Raw genomic sequence first — 24135 nt, 5'->3', positions numbered from 1 at the left:
ACATTACACTGGATGGCAAGCAGAGTTTGCAAAAGCACCAGATTTCTATCAGAAATATACAATATTGATATTTACTTTCAAGAATTCTCTTTCCTTTTTACTTTAAAATGTTCTTGGGCTGAGAATAATGGTTTTCTTGAGACTCATTATAAATGTCCCTGATTTCTAGGAAGCTTACCACTGTTGATAAAGATCCCCATCAGATTCACGTGTTTACCTGCTAGCTGCTTTGCATGACCTGCCGCCTCAGAGTTGCCTTGCTTGTTGCGTGCTGCAGCAGTCTTATCTCTTTCAGCTTTGCTAGACCCATTCTCCAAAGAGGAAAGCTTTTCTGCAGCTGCTTTCTTTGCTTCTAGCTTCCTTTGCCGACACGTCTTAACGGGCTCTGCTAACATCCTTACTTTTCGGCGAAAGGAGGTAAGGACCTGGATGCTGCCATTCCTCTTCTTCTCCTCCTGGCCTTCAGTGCTTCCGAACTCATCCACATCAGAGACTTTGTATAACGGGAGCACGTGGAGCTGCTCGTCTTCTGGTGTTTGGCCAATTTCACGATTGTCTTCTCTAGTTAGTGTGCAAACCTGTTGGAAAGTTGTGTTAGAGTAACTTTCTCAAACCAGTCTGAGAAGAGGAGATCTGAAATACTAGCCTGTGCATTTGACCCTGCCCTGCCACTGTCAGCGTCAGCATCTGGCAAGCCATTTGTAAGTTTCTGTGCAATTTATGCATGTCACAACAAGCCTGCAATTTCATTTCTTCCATTGCTCTGTTGGACAACGTTAATAGAAACAGAAGGTATACGTAGCTATTTCTTGTACTTGTGGTGAACTGGACAGTATAGTTAGGGACTACCCTAATGTAAAATAAACTGTGATGCATCGTACCATGGCTAGAGAGCTAAAACAGTGGAACCTGGGACTTTGCACTTGCTGAAGATTTTTTCACTATAATATGTTAGCTAGCTACCTATTACAAATACTGTGCAATGTAACATAACTGCCATTGTGTCTCACACCCCCTTACAATGGCAACTTCCAGAACTTTGCAAAGGAGCAAGTCACTGTAATTTAATAAGATTTAAGGAAGTTACTGTTGTGTCATGCAGCATACTAATTGTATTAGCTCCAGCTAAAACAGGTATTGGGAGGATCTCAGTGGAAAAAGATGCTGATACAGACATATTCTGTAGCAAAACCATTGCATCAGCCAGTTTTTAGGAAGAAAGCTCAGCTAGAAATACATATTGTATTGGTGGTGGTGGACTTGACAATTAAGTCAGACCCTGGAAACTGGAAAAATTCAGTTAGAAGTAAAATGTAGGTAGTCTCTTTGGTCGTAATTACGATTATTCTTTCTCATGTTTACCCCAAATGTATTGTCACAGAGAGAGTAGGCAGGGAACAGAAATAATCCAATACTCAATGAAAACCAGCGCATTTTTCTGGTATCTTCTGCAGAACGTTTGCTGTACATGCTAGAGACCAGAACTGAAGAGAGTAAAGGGTGCATGTACAATACAAAGGATGCCAAGGCTTGCAGGCTTTCTGGTCATCCCAAGGAGGAATGAAATTCACAACTTCCAAAACTCTCCTGGAAAGAAGTTATTTGTTTCCGTTTTTATTTTATTAGAAGATATAATCCAAAGTTGTTAGAAAAAGAGTCTTTCGAGAGGATAAATATAAACTACTGTGCCAGGAACACTGAAACAGGCATTTCAGCCCTGTTGAGACCATTGTCACCATGGTTTTGCTTTTACCAGTTTTATATTAAACGTTTCTTTAATAGACCAAAAGTTGCATTCATTTGAATGAAAAATTGTGTAGGGGGTAATAAGTTAGCTGAATTACTGCTTAATATTCCTTTTTTAGCAATCTGTGTTATGCAAGTATAAATTTAAACAGACGGGGGATAATGAATTAAATGTATGAAATTGGTGCTGGAGTAACGAGGTTATATGCATCATGGACTTACCAATGTACTCCCGTTCTGCATATTGTGCAAGTCTCTGTGAGCATGAGCGCAAAAATCCAGGCAGGCAGTAACCCCTGAGAATGGGCGACCTTCTTTTAAACCCAAGCGACACTCGGGTGCTCTGTGTTCATACTCTATCTGGAAAGAGATGACAGGTACCACTTCAACTCAACTGGATGTTTCAGCACATGGAATTAGCACTGAACGCTCCACTGTGACAACATGCAAGCCTCCTAACATCTTGGAGGTGGCAACATACGGATCTTGAAGGCAAATAAAATCAAGCAATTTGATGGCAATTCCATATCGATACTTCATTCCTTGCTGCTTTGTTCTCTGTTACCTTCTGTCTCTGGCGTGATGGTGAAATTAGCCAACAATACTTTTCCTTGCGTGTTACTTTTGATTCTCTGCCAGTGGTTGGTGTTTTTACATGACAAATGCAGTGCATGGTTTCAGCATCTGGCACGGTAAGAGTGATGTGTTTGTGTAGACTGGAAATATACCAAGCTATTAAGGGAAAATGGCTTTAGAAAACTGACTTCAGAATGACTTCATGAAAAATAATAATTTGCTTTTTGATTTGTGATATTTTGGCATGCTAAACATATATTTCACGAGGACTTAAGTACATGAAAAAGATGAAAAAGAGATATAATTCAGTCAAGACAGTGCCTTCTACCCATGCGCTCACTACTAAGCAGCTTTACAAGAGTTCATAATACAACAATAAACCTTACACAAAAAGAAAGAATTCTGTAATGGAAGATCAAGCCTGAGACAAATGACAGTTTCAGATTTTATTTAGAAAATGAAAAATAAAACCACATTTGTAAAATGCTTTGCCAAAATTCCTGAACCTTTCAAGTGAATGCAATTCTGAATGGAACTTAATGGATCCCATTTTAAGTTAGGGTGAAATTAGAGGTTTTGCCAAGTCTTGATCCAAGATCACTAAAAAGATGACTAGTTTGCTCACATATTTTTAAGATCTGGGATATTTACTTCCCTGGAATCTGAAAATAAAAGCAGAACAAAACTTGAAGCATGAAAACTTCTTTGGAATTAAACTAGAGTGGTCTGAAATGTTAGCCATACTGTAAGTGTCTGCTTGAAGTATTCTTGTGCAACTGTTCTCCGAGACCTTCTGTTGGATCCAGTTGGAAAACCAGACCCTTCCCAATGCTAGATTTTAACCCAGTAGCAATCCAGACTTGGGTTAGAATAAATCTGGGAATCTGGAATTTCTTTTCAGGATTCAAAGGGGGATTGATTTTAGGGCTTTTTGGTTTTAGAACCTTTTACAATACCATACAAACCAGGCCTCTTTAAAACCACTGGCAGTAGCTTGCCCAGGGTTTCCACACAAATACAAGGTCTGCACGAAACTCGTGAAACAGGCCAAACTATACACATGGCTTATTGCACAAGGTAAAAATTGAAACTTGTAAAAGCATTTATTTTCAACAAGTGTCAGACAGGACCATGGCTTACATGGATAAAAGTTCTTTTGTGAATTTTTGTGGGAAAAGAAAAGTTGCCCAAGCCAAGAACCATTTTACTGTTCACCACCCCCTCATTTTTTTTTTCTTCCTCTTTCTTTCCTCTCTTGCAGAATGTCTCCCAGATATTTGGACAGATAACCAGAGCTAGTGGGCATATGGCCACAGCTTCCTCCACAATAAGCCTCCAAACATTATCTGATCAGGTAAGTGAAATTGGGTAAGTCCGTACTGAATTTGCTTACCCTATCTAGTTGCTACTAAATATGCAGTAAAGAGTGAGTTTTATGCAAATAAAAATGGACAGGTTTGGTTAGTTTATTGTTTCCATTACAGTTGAAAATGTCTTGTGCTGGTTGCTACAGCATAATGCTGTCAACAGGCAAAAAAGATGTCATAGTTTGCAGTAGTTTGGAGACTGTCAGTTCTTTGACTTTCTAAAAGTGAACCAGAGCAATGAAAACGAAGGCCAATAGTTACACGTCTGCAAGGGCTATGCTATCAAATTTTGATGCAAATGTCTGAAAGACATTTGGTAAAGGAGTGCAGCTGAGAGACAGCCACACTGGGAACCTCATAAAAGCTTTGAATGTGCTACTATCTGTGAACACTGCTTCACAAAAAATATGCGCGCATGATCCCCTCATGCAGGGAGGCTGGTGCAAGCACTTGTGTGCATATGCAGGGCTGAGTGTGTTCAAATATGAAACTTTGCTTTAAAAGTATGCTTGTAATGGCTGTTTTGGAGAAAAGAAAATTAATCTGCCACTTGAGAGAGCAGAACTGAAACTGTGGCTTCAGGACTCTGCCTTCTGGCACTGTTGCCAATCTCACACCATCGTCATGGCTGTTTTGCTAGATAGGCTGGTGACTCATTAAATTCAGAAATTTGTGTTGTAGAGCTAAAGAGTTCTGCTCAAGTGTGAAGCAATTTTATTGTGTTGATATAGGTGAAACGATTAGTTCTATTTAGTGGACCAAATTCTGCTAGTTTTACTTTTGAAAGCATTTTAAGTGGAATTGCTGATTTCCATTCATCTTTACTCTGATGTCAAAGAAATGCTGGCACAAAAAGTACATAATGGTTTGGTGCAAGACTGAAGCATTGAGAAGCATGGTAAAAATCAGATTATTTGCATGACTGCTCCAGTTCCTTTTTTCCCCAGCATACCTGGTTGTTATATGCATCAGGTGCAAGCTTCTTGTAGGTAGGTGCCATAAGGGTTGACAGATTCTGCAAATTGGATTCTAGTTTTTCTTCCTGTTAGGAGATGAAATAGAGTTCAATGACATTTCCATGCTGTATGTAGGGGATCTAAGAAGTGAAGGTCTTTACACAATTATGTTCACACTGCTACTTGTGTAAAGGCCTAGATCATTATCATTCTTGTTTAGACAGTAACTGTTGTGAATCTTCTTTTAATATTATTGTTTCACACCCTTTAAAAAGTGATGCAGTAAAGCAGTATGGTGTGATCCTTGCAAGAGGACATCACATACTATAAATCTGGTTTATGTGAAGAAGAATCACATGCTGTAACATGGAGATTTTTTAGATCCAAGTATGATGATCCTCATTATTTTCCCTATTGGAGTTTTGGGAAAAGTAGTACTCTTCAGAAGGTTTGAGAGAAAAAATATCAGAATGGTCCGTCCATTTAATTTAAGGGTTTTGCACATTGCAACGACAGCGCTTCAATGCAGTGAAATACCTTTTCATGCAGCAATTTAAAATTATGTAAATACTTCAGAAAGTTCCCAGTTCTTAAGCAATGAAGAACTGTGGATGTGTCTAGTGATACGGACATAAGAATGATCACATCTCTTCTTGAAGGAGCTCTGAATATGAAGGGTTCTTTAAAAATTAAGTACTCCAATAACATTCCCCAAAGTTGTTCCCATCCTCTTAGGACAAGAATCCCAAATTCAAAAACTTGCTTAGACGAGGCCCTTATTTTTAATTTCAAGTGCATAAAGAACAGTGGCATACTGGAGTGGTATACTTGGTTTTAGGAGTTTTTCTATTATAGGAGCATGTGAATGGCTGTGAAAAACCTATGGGTTTGAGAGATGTGTTTCATGCGTTAAAAGTTTGTATTTCCTACTATGGGACTATATCCGAGATTGGGATTCCAAAATGACGTTATGAATTTGTCAAAAATAACTTGCTGTGACCTTGTGGCTGCTGCTAGAACTTGGACCTTTTGTATGGCCTGTAGGTTACCATTTGTAAATGCTACTTCTGGTTTTCATTGGAGAGGATCCTATTTGCTTTGTCTATAACTGTGTCAGCGCTATGGGACCCAGCCGCTGGTCTGGATGCATGCTTTGGCTGCCCCCGGCTTTGTGTGGGAATAAGACTGGAGTGTAAAAGCATCTTCCCTGCCCAGATCTGGCTGCCACGGGAAGTAAGTCCAAGAACGTAAGCTGGAAGCGTGGCATGGTAGACTCTGGCCAGGTACCCAGCTTAGAAAATTTAGGGGGTTTAGGACTGCAGGCTGTGATAAAGAAGGCTTTGTGTCACAGCATGATTTAAGGAGAGCTATTCTGTAATTTTTAGGGTCAGAGAAGAGCAGTGGGGAATGTGGGAAAACTGTGTGTTAATTATGATGATATTCTAAATAGTGTGCTATTGTCAGCCCAGGCCATAGGACGCAGAAGCACCTGGCTGTCTGATCACATGAAAGAAATGCTTGGATTTGTGTAAGAAAGACACCAGGATACAGTGAAAGTTGTGGACCGATGTGTCAGTACACAAGCAAGGGACTAAATCCGCACGTGCTTGCCAAAAAACAGGCTGGGCCATTGGAGCCTCCCAGACACATGACTAGCTAGAGGTGTCCAGGAGTCGCTGCAGTTGTAATGTCACAGGTATCTTGCGCCCGGGCTAAGGTCAATGTTTTTTTTAATTACTCTGACTCATTTTAAACAGTTTCCAGTTTGCTGTAGCACAGAGCCCAGCCTGGAAACTATTCAGTGGGGAAGGACTGTATGTAGACTTCCCATCCTCTTCTTCCTATTGTCACCTCAGCGTTTCATCATGTTTGTCTCCATGCAGTCTGCTCTGGTCCCCAGTTGCAATGTTATGTGCCTTCAGTTGGTAAACCTCCTGCTCCGCCACCGGGGAATGCCCGATTGCAAACCTAATGCAGCCACAATTATTCAGGCCATGCCCTCTCCTCTAATTGTGAAAGCCTGCAAACATGGTTTCAAGTCTCAGGGCTTTTACCAGCTGTCAGAATTTGGACAGTCAATTCAGCTGGCTCAGCAACTGGAATCAATCAGTTTTGTCTGGCAGTTATTTAATTACCCTACATGTACGCCATTCAGGCAGGGCTCTGGCCCCTGGTCTCTTGTACTGTATCTCTGTTTGCAGAGTGACAGAAAACATTTCCTTGCAAATGAGGCTCATTTTAGAAATGGACACCAACCTCTTTTGGGTCATCCCCCATCAGCTTAAACTTTCTTGGAATCTTGCTTCTGGCAAACTTACAACCATTGTAGTACATGCTCCAGGAGCAACCAAAGGAAAATGAAGCACCACAAGTTTCAGGGTCCAGCCCTTGACATGCACAAGTCCGTCTGAAAAATAAGAGAATATGGCTGTTAGCAGCAAGGGGCACTCCTGCAGCGGGCATCAGTATTCTGCCAGCGCTCTGGGGAATCATTCGTCTTGGATTGTCTTCCATTGGTAAATAATGAAGAAATGAAAGAGGAAGGCATATGCATTATAACAGAAGAATTTATCGGAGTGAATAATTTATCGGAGTTAATAATTTCATGGTTGCAAAGCAAGGACTATGGGGTTTCTACACTTCTGTGAGGAACCTGGCTTTGCTCGAAAGAGGGAATGTTTGCGTGGTAGGTAGTGATTGTCATGGTATCTGAAAGGGGCACACGCTGATGGCTTTGCAAGAATGTGGGAGCCTTCTGACAGCAGCTAAGCAGTTACTCCTGAAATATGACTCTAGCCATGAAGCCAAAGTAACCTACAGTGATACCCATGTTAATTTTGGTTTGAATGTTCTTTGCTATCAGAAAGATATGGGAAAACAATATAGTGCAATTTATTTAGATTCAGGCTAGCTTCTGTAGGCTTACAATATGATTTAGTGCATCTAGCTTTTATTTCAAGATTGAGGTATCTGCTGTCCTGGGCCCTGCTGAGATCTCTTCCTTTAAATATACTGAGATGCTTCACAACTCCGGGAACATGTTTTTCCCTGATTTATAAGAACATTTACTTTGCTTTTCTCACAAGGTTTGTGGATTTTCAAACTGCCCGAGACAGTTGGAAAGGTTACGCGTATTTCAGGGTAATAGCATCATGGGGGGTGCCAGGTCTGAGGCAGAAGGTGGGGTTGCAAGATGGACGAGCATACACTTTGTTCCACTTACTCTTCATTCAGGGCACACCGCCGGTTCGTGAGTGTGCCATACTTCCTCAGGGTGTCCGTGAGTTCAGAGTAGAGCTTGTCGGCTAGGCTTGTGGGGATTCCCTCCCAGACCAGGATAAGAATCACGATCACAGCCGTCTCACACGTGTGGCCCGCTCGCTCACGCACCAAGCAGAGTAGCTTTTCCTCCTGACTGCTTCTGCGGACTACCTGCATGCACAGCAACACACACACCCCGGAGCCCCAACACAAACAATGCGTTTCTTAATGTGAAGAACAAGAGAGTAGGAAACCTCAGCATTAGTGCATGTGTGGGGAGGTTACTTCTGCTGCTGTCTTCCTCTTTGTTTCTGGCAACTTGTTCCATTTTTCTCATTTAATGATCTGGGCCAGGGCTACCCTTTCTGTTTAATGAAGCTGACTCTTAAGTGGCTAAACTTGACTGCTGGCATGGAAAGCCATGGTGGTGGAAACCAGCTTTGTAAAGGCACGCCACGTGCTCTGCTTCAGCAGGAATCCTCTACTGAACCTGCACTACAGTACAAGCGGCCCGGTTCAATTAGTAGGCAAAAGGAAGTGAGCAGCGAGATCCCTCCCTGCGCAGAGCTGGATGGTGGACACCTGTGCTTAGGGGCAGGAGCTGTGCAGGGAAAGGCAGGGACTAAATAACTGGACATGGGAGATCTCTCCCCTTCCCTCACAAACCTAAGCAGTTAAACCCACGATCAGCGAGCCACTCAGTTTTGTGACCTGCCCTTGCTACATACAACGATTACAGCGATGAGAGGAAAGCAGCAGATGTTGTTCAAATAAGACTGTCCTTCTCAGTGCTTGTGCTACTGTGGGTATTGCTGAAAAAAAAGGTGCAGTCTGGCATGCATAAAGACTATAATCATGTATCAGTTTTTCCTCATCCTGTATATTTCATGAGCCTACCCAAACTACTTGGTAATTTCTGCCAAAGTATGACAGTGTTTGCTAAGAGGGTGTCCTAAGGACCCTCTTGAACTGGGAGTGCACTTATTGGACTTACTTGTAAGCTACAATTAAACAGCAATAAGAACGTATGGTGGTGTCAATCTTAAATCTAAGTGAAGCTGCCTTCCTTCTCAGGTTTTCATATCTTTAAGCCAAATTTTATTCTTGCCATTTTCTGTGCAACAAGTAAAGGGAGTGTGAGAGACAGGGGTGGGAGCAGGCTACAGGCACCCTGTGGTACTGCTGCTGTTGGGTTGTATTAAATTTCACAGTGTCAGCTAACAGGACATGTCACTGCTGTCTGCTTACATGAACCATCATACTGAACTAGATTAGTCTTAACATTTGTGTACATCACTTACCCATTTAGCAATTGGACATCCTTGAGAACTTTTGCCTTCTTTCCCAGTGTAGACAACCCTCTCAATCCTTATAGCTTTACCCTTCTGTCCAAATCTTAAACAAACAAAAATATGTACAGTAAGGAGATTCATTTGGTTCTGCATGAACACTGAAAAGAATGGAGCACATTTGCTAGTCTTAAACACTGAGTATTACAGGGGGAGGGATATGCAATGCGGTTTATCTTGCTGATTTTATTATAGTGGTGGATTGATATGTTGAAAGGGGCAAATGTCTTTAACTCATCATGCATGAGTAAAAATGATCCATATCACATTAATATTCCCAAATCTTTTAACTGTTGCTGTAGAGAATTTATAGATGAAATTTTGAAAAGTGGACTTTAAGTCTCTCTGTTTTGGGCATGAATTTCACATTTTTCTTTAATTTCTGGGTTAAAGTTGTTACTCTGAAATGTATATAATTATGTTGTCACGGAACAGCTGGCATGCAGTATTCATTATTAATTTTCTGTGCTTGTTTCTGGTTTGGATACAGTGTGAATCAGTTAAGTTGTGATTAATTTCCTTTATCATCTGCTCATAAAACATTACTTATTTACTTCTGCCTGACTTCTATATGGCATTGGGAACACCAGGTGCCCTCAAATGATGCCGTTTGTGACTTTCTGAGACTGAAGCGGGTAAGCTCAGCTCTTGCTGAAGCATTTAATCAAGGAGATTATGCCATCAAGGCAGAATCTAGCCCCACATGCAAGTAGTGCTCTTGCCCAGAGCAAATGGGATTCACTTTCCATGTCCTTTGATGGACCAGGTAGAAATATGCAGCAAGTGCTAAGTGAAGCAAATCTTGAATCAATAAAAAGCATCAGACCTGTTAAGCCATTTCCAGGCATGTTCTCTGGCCAGGCCTCTCCTTGGGCTGCTGCAGGTGGGGGGTGCCCACTGCTGAGCCCTAGAGCGCACCAGGTCTCAGGTGAGGTCGTGCATTAGAAACTGCAGGGTCTGCAACATTACAGATCCAGCTACCGTGTTGACTTGGCTGCATTTTGGGGACCAGAGAAATTGCACTTCCATCACTATTTCTTGAATTCTGATGCTTTCATTGGCATAACTTTTTTTTTTTTTTTTAAATAACCAAGTGTGGGGACTAAATCACAATCTCCTTGTTCTTTGCCTGTTACCTATAGAGCAATCAAGATAGTTCCTTCCTGTTGCGCACACATTTAACGATGCCTTGAGAACTTTTGACCTTTCGTCCCTCTTGTTTTTGCACTAAAATCTTGGTGATATATTTAAGAGCAAATATTTGTATTTAAACTTCTGTCCTGTAAAGGAAATGAAGAATGCTTATTTTTAGATGTGATCTCATTGTGAAATTTCAGTGTCACAGGAAATTATACAAATAAAATCAACTTGTACTACACATGTTCTGCAGGCAACTGTTAGGTCACTTTTTCCTACTTAGGCTTGGATGTTAGTATACATTTCTTTCTTTAATTAACCACATTTTTAAAAAAATAAATTAAAAAACTTAACATTTTCTATTATTTTGCTAATCTGGACCGCAGGACAACTGTGCAGATGCCGTTATAAAAATACATTGTATGTTACACACTGCAAATGAAATGGACTTTGTCTCAAATCTTTTCCACTGTCACAAAAGAATTTGTGCCTGATGTTTGTCATGCTTGCTTTTAGGCCAGTGCTGATTGGCTTTAAAACCAGAGCAAAACTCACTGAGTGTGAAGTAGGATTGGGAGAAGAAAGAGGTAAAATGTATGTATCCATCATGGATCCTGCAAGAAATTTGTTCTGGTACAGCTAAAATACTAACTGCAAGTCTAAACCCCAATCCTGGTGTGTTTGGCAGTGCTGATACCTTAAAAGTCAATTCATGGAAGCCTGTTTAAAAGTGCTTCAAATGTTATTAGTGTCACCAACTGCACACATGTGCTTGAGAGTATTTTTATAGTTCAGTGCTTTTTTAACTTGGGGATACAAAATTAACTAACGAGGAAGAGTTCTGAAGTTCTTCAGTCAGAGAATCACACAGTTCATACCATATGAACAGTTGAAAACTAGCCATTGTTCAAGTGGCTGCTGCTATACTCTGCTGAACCTGGCTGAGTAGATGCATGTTATCTATAATCTCTCAGGATTTCCTTCTGCCAACATGAAATGAAATTAAATGCAAAAAAAAAAAAAAGAAAAAAAAGAAAAAAAAAAAGAAAAAAGGTGAGGTCAATATTAAGGATGAAAAACTACATTCCAAAGTAAAGAAATGAAAAAAGTTTCATCTCTAATAATTGACATCATGACATGAATGACTTTCCTTTTATTTATTTATTTGTAAATACTAAAGAATTAACCAGTCAATGAGAGCTATGGAGATAACAAATTGTAAGAAGCTTCTCAGGAGAGTCAGTGTTCACTCCCTCTTCACAGGAAGAAGCTAATTTATGTAGCTTACATGCATTCAAGGTGCTCACAAAGCTGAAAACAAGTATTGGGGCAAGCCCCGCACAGGAGTCACAGGGAAGGAGATTCAAAGAAAGAGAAAGGACCTTAGGATTTAGAGGTAATCCAAAGGGTTTTGGATTATTAGGGCAAATCCTAAGTGGCCCATGGTTGTGCAGTGATGAGCACAAGCTGACAGACCTTGCTAAGAAATGCTGCTCCTTAGCTCAGACACAGCCCTGCAATAATGCTCATTTGCTTTTGGTTCTGCAACTAGCTCCAGCTTCTTTGCAGTTCTGGAGTCCAGATTTTAAAGGTATTATCAATCAAATTCCCATCTGTCTTTGACTTACTGGGAAGCTTTTTGTTTGCTTGTTTGTTCAAAGGGGGACTGAATTCCCAGATACCTCTAAAAATCTGACAATTAATGTCTATGCATGCCAAAAGCTACAAGAAATGCAGAATTCACAGTGCAGAAGTCACTTTTGTGACAGTTTTTAATTTAAATACCTTAAAAAAGCTAATGGGTTTTGCACTTACACATATTTTCAAACAGCACAGATCATGTAACCATTCTGTGCTGTTCAAAATTCCTGGTTTGGTTGGCTTGGATGAATACATATATCATGGGATGCAAGATGATACAGGACTGTCCACAATCAAGATAAGGCTGGTTTTGTGCAATACTCTGAGGAAGGGGCTGTTTTTTCACAAAACTACTTATAGATTCTTGGGCTGAAATCCTACCCAACAATTTTGTGGCACTCCTCTGGACGTGACTGATTTAGATTTAGCCCTTTAGGCCTGTACTATATACTTAGTAATTTGGGGGTGTGTGCTCATTTTGGAGTTTGATAATTCTGTTCTTCATCTTTCTTCTACCTCGGCGTCCTCCTACCCAGAGGGAACACCAGGTCCATGCCTGCTCTTACAACCATTGCCAACCGTCTTGCTTGGCAGGCTGGTGAATACTTGTTCCTGCTTGGGTTTGCTGGCATCTGTCTCAAAGTGTGCAGCCTGTGCCAGCCAGCAGACTATTAGCCCTGTCAAATATTGTGACTCTCTGGTGAATAGCACAGTGCGTAATGTTGGCAACACTGGAGGAGCTAAGCCTACAAGTAATTACTTGATTTGCAATTGTTTATTTCTTTATGTGCAAAAGCTGGAAAAATTCTGACATCCACAAAAGGATAAACTTTAATCTGCCCTGTGCCTTTGCACTAATTACCTTTCTTCCATGATTTCTCTAATAGCTGCCACATTAGGACCGGCTCCTAGATGGGTATAGAAAGGACCTTCATCTTTTTCAATAATTTGCTCTGTTTAAAACAAAATAAAGGTTATTACTTCAAGGCTTAATTCCTTAATGTAAAAAGTCACATTGCAAAGCTTACATCTAGCTTATTAGAATACTGCTGTATGGGTCTGGGGTCAGAGTTTTCAAACACTTATGTCTAAAGTATGCCCACGCAATTTGTACAAAACATGCAAAGCACATGGCTAATCCTGCAAATAGCTGTGATATGGACTGTGTGCCTTTTGCTAGCACAAACAGTTGTTTCATATCTCAGGCTCTACATTGAAATTCAAAAGGCATTTTCCTGTTATCACCAAACAATTGTTTCTCCTTCTCCCACTTCCTTCTCTCCCGGTATCTGGAAAGGAGGATAAATGGGATAACAATGGCAATACTGACATTAGGGAGGTTCACAGTACTTGTTTTTCAGCAGACATGTTACAGTGTAGGAACCTACAGCTTGAGAAAGTTGCCAGTAAGGTTACCTAAAGAATTTCTGCCACCCACAAGAAGACTTCATGAAATGAAAAAAAGCAAGTTTGCTGAAAGAAATCCTGCACAAGAGTTAGTCAAAATGGTTGTATGCTAAGAATGTGGCCTCAGTTTTCTGTGTGTAGGTAAGATCAGAACATATGCTATATGTTTAGTTTGATACCAGGAGGCAGGCTCCAGCAGTGAGAAAGAAATGGCCAGGCTCTGCTTGGGTTCAGAAGGAGGTGGTGGAGCTGTGCTGACTTGTCCGAGGGCTGACTTTTATGCTTTCTGCCATGCTAACTCCAAAGGCTGGATGAGGTGCTGCTGCTCTTGACATACAGCCTCCAGAAGCATGATGAAAGCATGCTATAAACCTGAATGTGTCAATGGGGGAATGGCGTAATTTAATCTTCCTAAGGACAAGTATTAGTAGGAAAAAGCAATAAACCCTTTCAATCACGCTGTAGCACTGGATTCTTCAAAGAGGACAGGAACTAAGTTTCATGCTCCTTGATTTCCTAGAGAATCTGCTAAGACTGAAGAATTACAATGCAAGTGGAGAATAAGCTCTTGCACTTAGTAGTTGCAGTACTGGCTAAAAAAGTAGTGAGGATAATGAAATGATTGCTAGACAAACTTGTGCCAACTACATCGGAGAAACTGTCTCAAGAAAAAAACCTCAAACAACTTCAGTGTTTTCAAAAAATTTTGTAGCTACATTTTATAGGTTTCTTACAAACCAACAAAGAACAGCAAGGAACTGGCTTCCAGTTTTCCTCCTTGGAGCTTTGGAAATCCACTACCTCCTCTTTTTGTTCCCATGGATCACCTCTGAGACACAGCCCAAGCATTTGAAAAGGCAAAAAAGGTCCATTTTGCAGTTTTGGAGGATTATTGGTTCAACTTTCCTCTTAAGTAGCTGGTACAAAATCCCTGTAAGTGAAACTATAACAAGATTCCCCGCGGCCCAGCCCATTTTGTCGCAGCCTGAACAATTAATCCATTAGTCTGAAAGTGCCTGTTAGACCTGGCTGTGTGCAGAGTTAGTGCTGGATGGAAGCTCTGGCTATGGGGCCATGCTGGTCACTCTGCTTTGCTTCCCTCTGCTCTATTCTTCTGGCTTTTGGAGATCGGGTACACCATGAAGAAACACTGAGGGTCCCCCTCACTGCTTTTTTGATGCTGCTTGTGTAACTCCTCTAAGAAAATGCTGATCTCTTTAGCCTTGCAGGAGACAAGTGTGTGAAAGGGAGGATAAACTCTTGCAATAAGTGAGGCATAATCTGTCATCCCTTCTTTGCTTAGGCTTTACTCAGGGAAACTTCAGCAATTTCACTGTTAAGAGCAAAAAATGGTGTAAGGATCTCAAGTTTTGGACCCAAGACATATTTTATAAATGCTATATCTAACCTTGACAAATAGATTAGATTATAAAGTTATGACCTACTTTTTATCAGCATGTTGTCATTACATGTCTGCTGCTCAAGGAGAATGGATGTGAGGGGATACATTACTGGCCATAAGCATTCTGACTGAAAAATCAAATAGGTAATTGCTTTATGAAATATTAAGAAAGGGCCTGTGTGTAGGGTTGGATAAGGGGAGTAGGCATAACTACATAAAACTGCAATTTTTTAAGTCTTTGCTAATTAATGTTCTAAAAAAAACAACCCAAAAAATCTTCCAACAAAAACATCCAACTAACCCCATGATCCCAGCTCGAAGGCTCATTTCCTTCCTGTGAACTAGTATATTTTTAGTACATCTCAGCACTTACCAACACAGCTGCAAGATGGGAAATCATACTGGGTTTTGGCAGGTGTGTCCAATAAATTTTTTACAGGAGTATCCAATAACTTGGAAGGTGAGTCTAAAAAATTATTGAGAACAGTTCCAGCTGTTCTTTTGGTCGGGGTTTTCTCAGCAGACAAGTTTGCTTGTTGATCTAAGATTGGGGTCTGAGTGTCAAAATCTGCAGCACTGGTATTTCTTGACAGGATGGTAATAGGGCCTGCTGTTTCAACCTTCACATGTTTAGGTGATTTGATAGTAAAAGTCTTGTGATCAAACAGTGATTTGACCTGTATCTGTTTCAGCTGCTGTTCCATTGTCTCAATGATGCTCTTTTGTTGCATGCTCTCGCAGCCAAAGTGCTGATTCTCTTGTTTAATTGGTTTTTTCCACATTTTGTTTTCCAGCTGTCCAGCTAATGGACGCATGCAGACATTAGACTTTGTGCCAGCCTCAGTTTTTATAGGCTTGCGCGCTGCACTGGGACCAATCTCGGTTTTGGGTTGCTGGTATGCTTGTTGCTCCTGTTTTTGCAAGAGATGCCACCTTAGAGCAGCGTGCTTTTGAAAATCCTTAGGGGTTTGGGACTGCACATGACAGCCTCTCTGGTCTTGGGAGTGTGGGGCAGTTTGCTGGCTGAGTGGTAAGTACCGCTGAGGAATCTGCGTGACTTGTTGGCTCGGGACATCTTGGTTGAGACCACCACTGTAGCATTGTGTTTGCTGGAGTGGTGGTAGCTGTATAACTGAAGCTTGTTGTGTCTGTTGCTCTTGTTCTTGAAAACAGTGATTCACATCTTGCTTTGCGGTCAAGTTATTTGAAAAATACTGCACATGTTGCAAGTCCTGCATTTTGTTGGCTCCAAAGTGTTTGATATTTGTGGCGTTTTCTTTCTTCTCAGAAATCAAGTGCATGTTGTTTGGGCAGGGATGCTGAAGACTAGCATTTGCTTTCTGAGCATAAAGGGGAGCTTTGTTGTTCATGCTCTGTACCTGCTCTAGGCCTAGCTGAGGGCTGTGCAGCGGGAATGCAGCTGATTTCATGTACTTATTCCCAGTTTGAAAGCATTCATCTGCTTTAAGCTGATTGAAGGATGCCCTGTCTAGTGGCTGCTCAGCATTACTTCGGGAGTGGGAAACAGTTTGGGGCAGGCCTTTATTTTTCATTTGCAGAGCCTGTTGCTGGTTTGGGGTTAGCTGCGGACTGCATGGCAGTTGCACCTGCTGGGCCTGTTTTTGAAGCATCTGCTGCAATATGTGTGAATGCAAGAATTGCTCATTTTCTCCCGGTTGGGGATTCAAGTGCTGCTGTTTCAACAGGGCCCCTAAAGGCTGTTCAGCTTGTTGTTCTGGACTTTGCTGGAAACGGAGCTGCTGCGGAGGGTGTTGCTGCACTTGGGACTTGAGTAGGGAATCCATCTTGGTGAGCTGTGGCTGCGGTGAGTGTTTCTGGAACGGCAGCTGCTGGTCAGCTTTGGGATGCGGCTGCAGCTGGGAGGTCTCACTTTTGTACAGCAGAGGAGTTTGTTCCTGTTGCATTATATTCTGGCTCTGGGGCTGTCCTGAGGGCCCCTTTAATGCATCAGGACTTCCAGCATACTGTTTTGTATAGGTTGCTTTTGTTGTGTTTGCCTGGAATTGAAGAACTGACCGCAATAATGCCTCGCTGGGCTTTTGGGGAGGCTCTCCCTGGCGGAACTGGGTAGAAACCAGTTCTATCCAGGCTGGTTTTGAGTAATGTTGAGCCTGTTGCACAGGCTCTTTCACTTGGTCCTTTGCTTTGTTGAGAGGAATCTCAGGTTCTCCCTGTCCTGGGAAATGCTGGTAGTGTTGCTGCAACTCATCCTCACTTCCACGCGCTTGCAGGTTTTGGAGGGGAGGCTCTGACGCCGGCGTCATTTCTGGGTGCTGCTGAATTGAGGCGGCCACAGCAGCTTGCGGGTTGCTTTCACTGACATCTTGTGAGGTTTGTGCCTGCTGTGGAAGTCTCTGATGAGGGTGCAGTTGCTTTTGGCTGAGGCTGGGACTTTCTGACATTGGTCCCTGCTGTTGCCCTTCATCCTTTATCTCCCCAGGAAGAGTTTCATCACATCTGTTGTCATAGGAATGGTGTCCTTCTCGCACCATGACAGACTGTGCACTGTTCATTTCCGGAGCAGGAGGAGCGGAGGAATCTTTGTGAAACATTGAGTTCTGTTTAAAGAAAGCACCATTTTTTTCTGCTTGCTCAGAAAACCTTTCCAGAGAGGCACTCTGAGCCTGCAGGTTACTGCTGGAACTTAGAGAGAGGTCTTGGTTGGGAACCTGCCCTACGCTTCCACGAACAGTACTGTTTCCTATGGGTAACTGGTGTGGATCATAGCCTGGAATCTGTTGTTGTAGCTGTAGTTCTGGTTTCTGAAGTGAACAGCTACCTGGCAATACAGGTGGTTTACTGGAGTCTTCTGTGTTGTAGACCTCAGTAACCACTACAGCTGGCACTTGAGGCAGCTCAGAGTTTGAGGTCTGTGGGGAAGTGATCTGCCCTGAGGTATGGGATGAATGTGTTGTCTCACAGGACAACTCATTAGTAGCCTGACTGGTAATGGCATTGATATGAGATGTGTTCTTCTGCATTGCTATGGAAACATGTTCTGGATAATACTGAGACAGTGTTTTCTCCAGGAGTTCACCATGCATGCTTTCCATGGAAGAGGCAGAAACTGTAGCACCATTAGGCATTGGCACTGCCTTGTTCTTAAGTAGTAAGACAATGTCCCTGTTGTGGCAATGAACGTTTTCCCGCTCCTGCTCATCCTGAATCAGGAGGTCATGAGGGTTTTCTGAACCACCACTGTTGTGTCTTGTAGACTGTATGAAATCTGAAGCTTCATTTTCTTGTCCTGTAAAACTTTTCGGTTTCTTCTCACTGTAACAATTGGAAACACTTGGTTTTTCATTATTATCCTCTGGCTCAGCTTTTTCTCCATTTACTTCTTTGTCTTGTTTCACTTTCTTGTTCTCATGAAGTCCATACAGAGAGGGTTCACTAAAAGTGCGTTTTATCCCACCATTTTGCATATATTTGGAATATACTTTCTTTTCTTGTAAAAGGTCAGGGCTAACGCGGTTGTTTGGACTTCCCTTCAGGTGGGGCACTCCATAGTTGCTTTTAACGAATAGCCGCTTGTGGTCTCCATTTACTTCAACTTCAGGCCTCTCTGTTGCTGGACTTCCATTCTGTAGCTTCACCACAGAAGGCTCTGCCTGGCACCCATGAGAAGATTGCGATATTAGGAATGGACTCAATCTATTGCCGTCAACATGGTTGGTTCTGTCCTGTTCCATCTGGCCTGCTCCGGGGCCATCCACAAGGCTACCCTCTGAACGTATCTGAAAGAGAAAAGGAACAGGAGAGAATGTAAGTCAATTTTAGTTTCCACTGATGAACAGCTAATTATCAACAATTCCTGCAGCATTCAAACACCCCGTTACTTTGACCAGCTTCCACACACAACATGAGCTCAGAGGCACACCTGAGGGGTGTTTCACTGTCTCCCTTTTTCTTGAAAAGTTTGTTCTTCAAGATCAAAGGAGAATGAAAATACAGAGTGGCTCCTTACTCCTATTTACGCACAAGCAGATATTTCACCAAAAAATCTCTCCTAATGGTGCAAAAAGTATTCTCTGCTTTTGAATTATTTGCTTAAGACTCCTCTGTCATCACATTTTGTCCTTGGTAAGGCAAAAGTCATGCCAAAACCATAGTTCCCAGACTTGGTGCTAATCCCATTATTTGATTAAGTGTGCCAAACCTCTTTCGTGTGACTTGAAGGATTATTGCCACCAAGCTTGCCAGTTAGAGAGGAAAACCTCCTTTCTTCTGTCTTCAGCTGTCTGACAAGGCCTTTTAAAATGGGCATTCCTAAAGACCACGCAAGTGGCACAACACGTGTGAGACTGCCACGCTTGACTGCTGTCCATAGGAACTCTTACAGTTCATCAACATCTTGGTAGTGTTGACAGAAACAAATCGAGAGATTCCTGAAAGGTTTGATGAAAGTGGTATTTTTTCAGGTATTAACTTCCTTTCAAATTTACATATAGACATCAAGCATGGCTTAAACTATGCAGTTAGGTTTTGAACTGAGCCCCACAGCTGTGGAGCTAGGACTCCTTCCTTCTTTGTTTGGATGGAAAACCCATTTTCTCACACAGTTTTTATATTTTATTTATAAAATAAAGTTTTTCACTGGATAACAGTACTGACAATGTGCAGTGAACAAATTCCATATCATGACAAGCTAATCCTGTTCACATGGATCTTCCCAGGTTTCACAATCCCAGTGAACTTTGATAAAGCCCTTGTTTGACTGCTTGTAATTTATTTGTTGTTGGCTATATGGTTCTCAACCAGTCACAAATGACAGAAGACGGGCTGACAGAGTCTTACAGATGTGAGATTGCATAGAGAAAATTTGGACTCATGCATGTCTTTGTCCTAAAGCTTTTATTTTTAGTTTGCATAAAGGGGAACCTGAAGGGCTCTCCATTACCAGGTCATCCCTGGTTTGACTGCAAAGTCAGAAGAAGCACTACATGTGTCTGGTATTGCCGCTACATCGGAAGAAAAACTATACTGAAAAGTTCCTCCTATCATATTGCTCTGCTTATGTATTTATCCTACACTATTTTTTTTTATTTTTTTTAATGCTAAGCAACATCTAATTTATAGTTTTCAGTTCAGTATTGCCTTACTTAGTTGAGTAATATGATTCTAAAATTTTTTTTTAAGTAATATTAATTCATGAGATTCAGCACATCCAGCAGAATCCCCTCTGCCTGCAGCTCTGATTTCAGTATCAGGACAATTCAAACATACTTTTTGACTGGCAAGCACCTATATGATGACTTCTGTGCACTTCCTCCTTATACCAAACTTGGTTTTACATTTACTTCTGACCTCCTGAAGTTTTTTTCTTCTTTCTGTACTCAATCTACGTTTTGTATGACAGAAGTAAGCAAGTTCTCTCTGTGAGTAACAGTACTTTAAAAAAGTGTTTTTGAAGGGAAAGCTAAGAATAGGGAGATGGAAAAGAATGTTTGCCCCCTCTCACTTACTTTCTTGACAAGGTAAGGTATGCTTCTTCCATTCTAGATCTATTTCAGTATATTTCCCAAGCTAGCTTTAAAGTACCACAAGACACGAGACTTTGCAGCTTTCTAAGGGAGACGATATTCCATGCTTAACAGAAAGCACCATGAAAAGTATTCCTCCGATGTGTCATTCTAGGCCAGGCAACAGAATGATGCTCCCAGAGCATCTCAAAAATAAAATGTCAGCCTAATTTGTAAGCCATTCTTTTCCTTCACACCTTTCATACCTGGAAATTGCCGCTGAACCTCACCTCAGACATGATTGTGTGGGCTGCTGTATTTCACAAGTATGAAATGAAATAAAAGGCACCATAATAATTAACACTGTGCTGTCAAGCTGTTTCTAAAATATTTATTTCTTTTTAAAAAGTTTTAGTCTGTGTGACTGAGCTGTGAGAAACTTCCTCTGGGCCTGAAAGTCTGCCTCGCTGCTTGTGTTCTGGTGTACCCTGTGGGTTGCAACTAAATTCCTTCTTAGAGTTCCCAGACAATCTTTCTTCTCAACTCCTTACTGATAGGTAAAAATATCTTTTTATTTAGAAGTGGGGGCTGCCTGACTTCTTTAAACTTAGCTTGTAAATCTCTCAAAGGAGCACATCTGTGCTTCAAAACAGAGCCTTAGGTGCACGTTGATCTCAAAAAACATGAGGTTACGTTCACTGTGTGGCATGGACTATTATTCACAGTATTCTCAAAGACTTCATGGTATGAGTCAATCAGTTCCCCCAAATCCTGATCACCCTCAGTGTAAAAGACACTGGTTTAGACATTGTAAAGGACACGGGAATCATTTGGTTCTTTGAAATACAAAGTTAATTCATCGATTAAAAGTGCCAGATTTGCATTCTTTGAAATCCATCTAGGATTGTACGACTGTGTTATACTTCTTACTCTCTCTGTCTACACTCAATTATTCACAATCCTCAAGTCACACCTGAGTCAAATCTTGCTCAAGGAGCTACAATTCACAGCAATTATTTGTAATTTAAAACTGGCAAAAGACAAATGGCAGCAATACCTTTATTACTGGCTTTAACTGAGACACCATAAAGATATTCTTGATGCTACTAGTAAGTAGACCTGGTTGTGCCTTACAAGGTCTCTGTGCTCTTTGTAATTGTTGTGGGATGAACTGTCTGCCTCTCAAAGTAAATCTGCTTTTCCCTAAGCATAGCAGTTAGCCTTTTTCCTCTTTCCTATAACTGTATTTTATCCAGACCATTTAGAAGCTCCACATATTTTTCTTCAGCTATAATTCATTAGAAATTCAAGTCACATCAGCAGCATCTGTGAAACAATTACTGCATCTAGGATTGACTCTGCAGTCTAATCCATCATAATTATGACTGGCCTCTTTGAAGATGCCACGATGCATGACTTAAATATAGCACATTACTGTGCAAATGGATCACCATCTCATCCCACCAGTATGCATTCAAGTCAGAATTCAGTCCACCACCATCTGACTTTTTCAGATGCAATCAATGTATGTACATTTATTTCTTACCACCTACGGGGCACAAACTGGAAACTAGGTACTGAAGGAGAGTATCAGATGTTTGGGGGGTTTTTTTATGGGCAAATTTGGTGTAGTCCTGGCACCTCTATCAATACAGGAATACCAAAAGACTGTGGAAGGCGCTGTTAAGGGCACAACAAAGATTTCTGTGGCAACAAAAGTACTCTTAGTTATGTCATTTTCTTCCACGGAAAATCTTTACTTTTTTACAGTTCTAGAGGTTCATCCCTTATTTTAGATAGCACCCATATCTGGGGAGTTTGTGATTGCAAAGTGACAAATACACCTACTGCAAGGTAGTACAATCTTCTGCAAAGCTGGGCAAGATTCCCAGTAGAAAAAGTAGGGCAGGGGGGATGCTGTGGCTCATGGCCCTGAAGGACCAAAAGGTGGGATGTCAGGTGGGTTGTTTCCCCTTCTGGGGTTAGCTGGATAGAAATATATCTCCTCAGAGGTTTTTCTCCCCAGCAGAAATATACCTTCTCAGATCATGACCTCAGCTGACTTGTGCTTCAATGATTATTAGGAGGAGACTCAAGAAAGCCGAAGTCGGACACCCGTGAGCTTGTTGATGGCTTGCTGGGTTGTTCTTGGAGCAGTGCCACAGCCTCCATCCTCCTGGCACCCTTCTGCCACCACCAGATGACACAGGTCTAAATTGCTCCCAGACAAGAAACCCCTGTATCAGTTTCTAGGGAGGAGGTGAATCTGATCTGCCAAACTCCAGTTTCTAAGTTGTATTTCTGCTTACATTCCCCTGCTCCTATCACTTGGGTACAGTAGCTGGCTTCACTTCTGGCTTCACTTGCTATGTGTTATTACATGCTGCTGTGCATTGCTTCTCTCCTCTGAAGTTCATGCTGCTGGCAAAGAGGTCTAAATCCTGAACTTCCAAAAAGTGAAAAAGGTCCTAAGCGAAGGGTTTTCTTTTCCCTATTTCAAGAATGAATGAAAAAGCATGAGTAGCATTATTCTGAAGTAAGGACGCTCCTGCATGGCATTATCAGAAAGCTCAATTTCTGTACTAAAACCTTAAATCTTCTGTACTTGCATACATGCAAAATTGTTTCTGATTAACTCTGTGTCAAAGTTTTCTCTTTTTAAACTTTTGAACAAGATGTGTAAGCAGTTAAAATGATGCTCAACACCATGATTTATAGCCATGTAGTTATCATGGGATGTAATTTTTCTCTGGCCTAAGTAAGTAGCAGTTGCTTCAGCTGTACCTTAGGTCAACACATGTAAGCAAGCTGCAAATGTCACTAGAGGAGAAAAGATGTGCAGTCAACTCAGATAGCTAGTGGGCAATGTAACACATCAAAGCCCCTTATTAGTGAGACATTTCCATTATTGCTGGTATAAAATGTTGCACATATGAAAACTGTGGCATAGTTTAAGGATTTCCTGTATGTTTGCACTTAAGGTGCACTGTGTTTATACGCTGAGAAACAAAGCAAACTTCCATGTGGAAACTAATGGGAGAGGCAAGACCCTGAGTATGCCTGCCCAGACTCTGGGTGGTTTGCCATTCACAGAACAGCTTCTTCCCAAGCCAGGGTTGCTGGTAGTTTGTAATAAATACAATACCATCAGAAACCAAACCCCACGTGGGCCTGTTGTTTAAATACAGGTTTAACATGCTTTTCTTGAAGCCAAGGCACCCACGGGAGAGAATTTTAACCCTTTTGTCCAAAGCAGATTTGAAAGAGAGATTGCATTAACATCCAAGATGGATTGAGGCTCTGAATCCCACAGCACGCCCTAAGGATTTGCTCTGCTCCCTACCAGCATCACTGCTGCCTCGCTGCAAGCGTGGTGGCTGAGGAAAAGAGCAAAACTTCAAGGCAGATGTAAAGGAGGCCCCAGAAGGACAAGGACACTCTGTTGTTAGCTGGGCTCTGTGGCTTACAATGGGGTCCTTTTGCACTGCATTCAGCTGTCTCTTTGTTTGGATAGTATACTTACTCAGTGCATTAGCAATGCTTTGGAAAGAACTCACGTAAGGATGCTGTGCCTTCTATGTCCCTTGAAGTTTTTAAGTTAGGGCTGTATTTCTTTCTAAAATACACATTTTGCTTTCTGATTGTGGCTATAAATAGCAGTTAAGGGGTTAATCTAGAAACTACTGGATAAGATTTTGTGACTGTGTTCTACAGGAGGTCATATTACATGAATATAATTGTCTTTTCTGGCATTTAGATCTACGAATAATCTGTGTCAAATAGAAAAGAAAATGTGGGATGGCTAAAATT

The 24135-nt window shown here is 41.5% G+C and overlaps 1 protein-coding gene across 1 annotated transcript in view; it reads right to left on the bottom strand.

The window, feature by feature from the left end:
• TET2 (tet methylcytosine dioxygenase 2) overlaps window positions 1-24135 on the bottom strand; it is a 74254-nt gene that overhangs the window by 5714 nt on the left and 44405 nt on the right. The window contains exons 2-9 of the mRNA XM_056327816.1: window positions 15216-18600; window positions 12896-12986; window positions 9208-9301; window positions 7869-8077; window positions 6902-7052; window positions 4642-4731; window positions 1969-2106; window positions 218-578 (exon numbers count right to left, since the gene is read on the bottom strand). Of these exons, the coding sequence (XP_056183791.1) occupies window positions 218-578; window positions 1969-2106; window positions 4642-4731; window positions 6902-7052; window positions 7869-8077; window positions 9208-9301; window positions 12896-12986; window positions 15216-18600 (4519 nt within the window). The remainder of the gene's footprint in view (window positions 1-217; window positions 579-1968; window positions 2107-4641; window positions 4732-6901; window positions 7053-7868; window positions 8078-9207; window positions 9302-12895; window positions 12987-15215; window positions 18601-24135) is intronic.

Source organism: Falco biarmicus, chromosome 1 (genome assembly GCF_023638135.1).
Source record: "Falco biarmicus isolate bFalBia1 chromosome 1, bFalBia1.pri, whole genome shotgun sequence".
NCBI lineage: Eukaryota > Metazoa > Chordata > Aves > Falconiformes > Falconidae > Falco > Falco biarmicus.
This window is presented reverse-complemented; position numbering and strand designations above follow the sequence as displayed.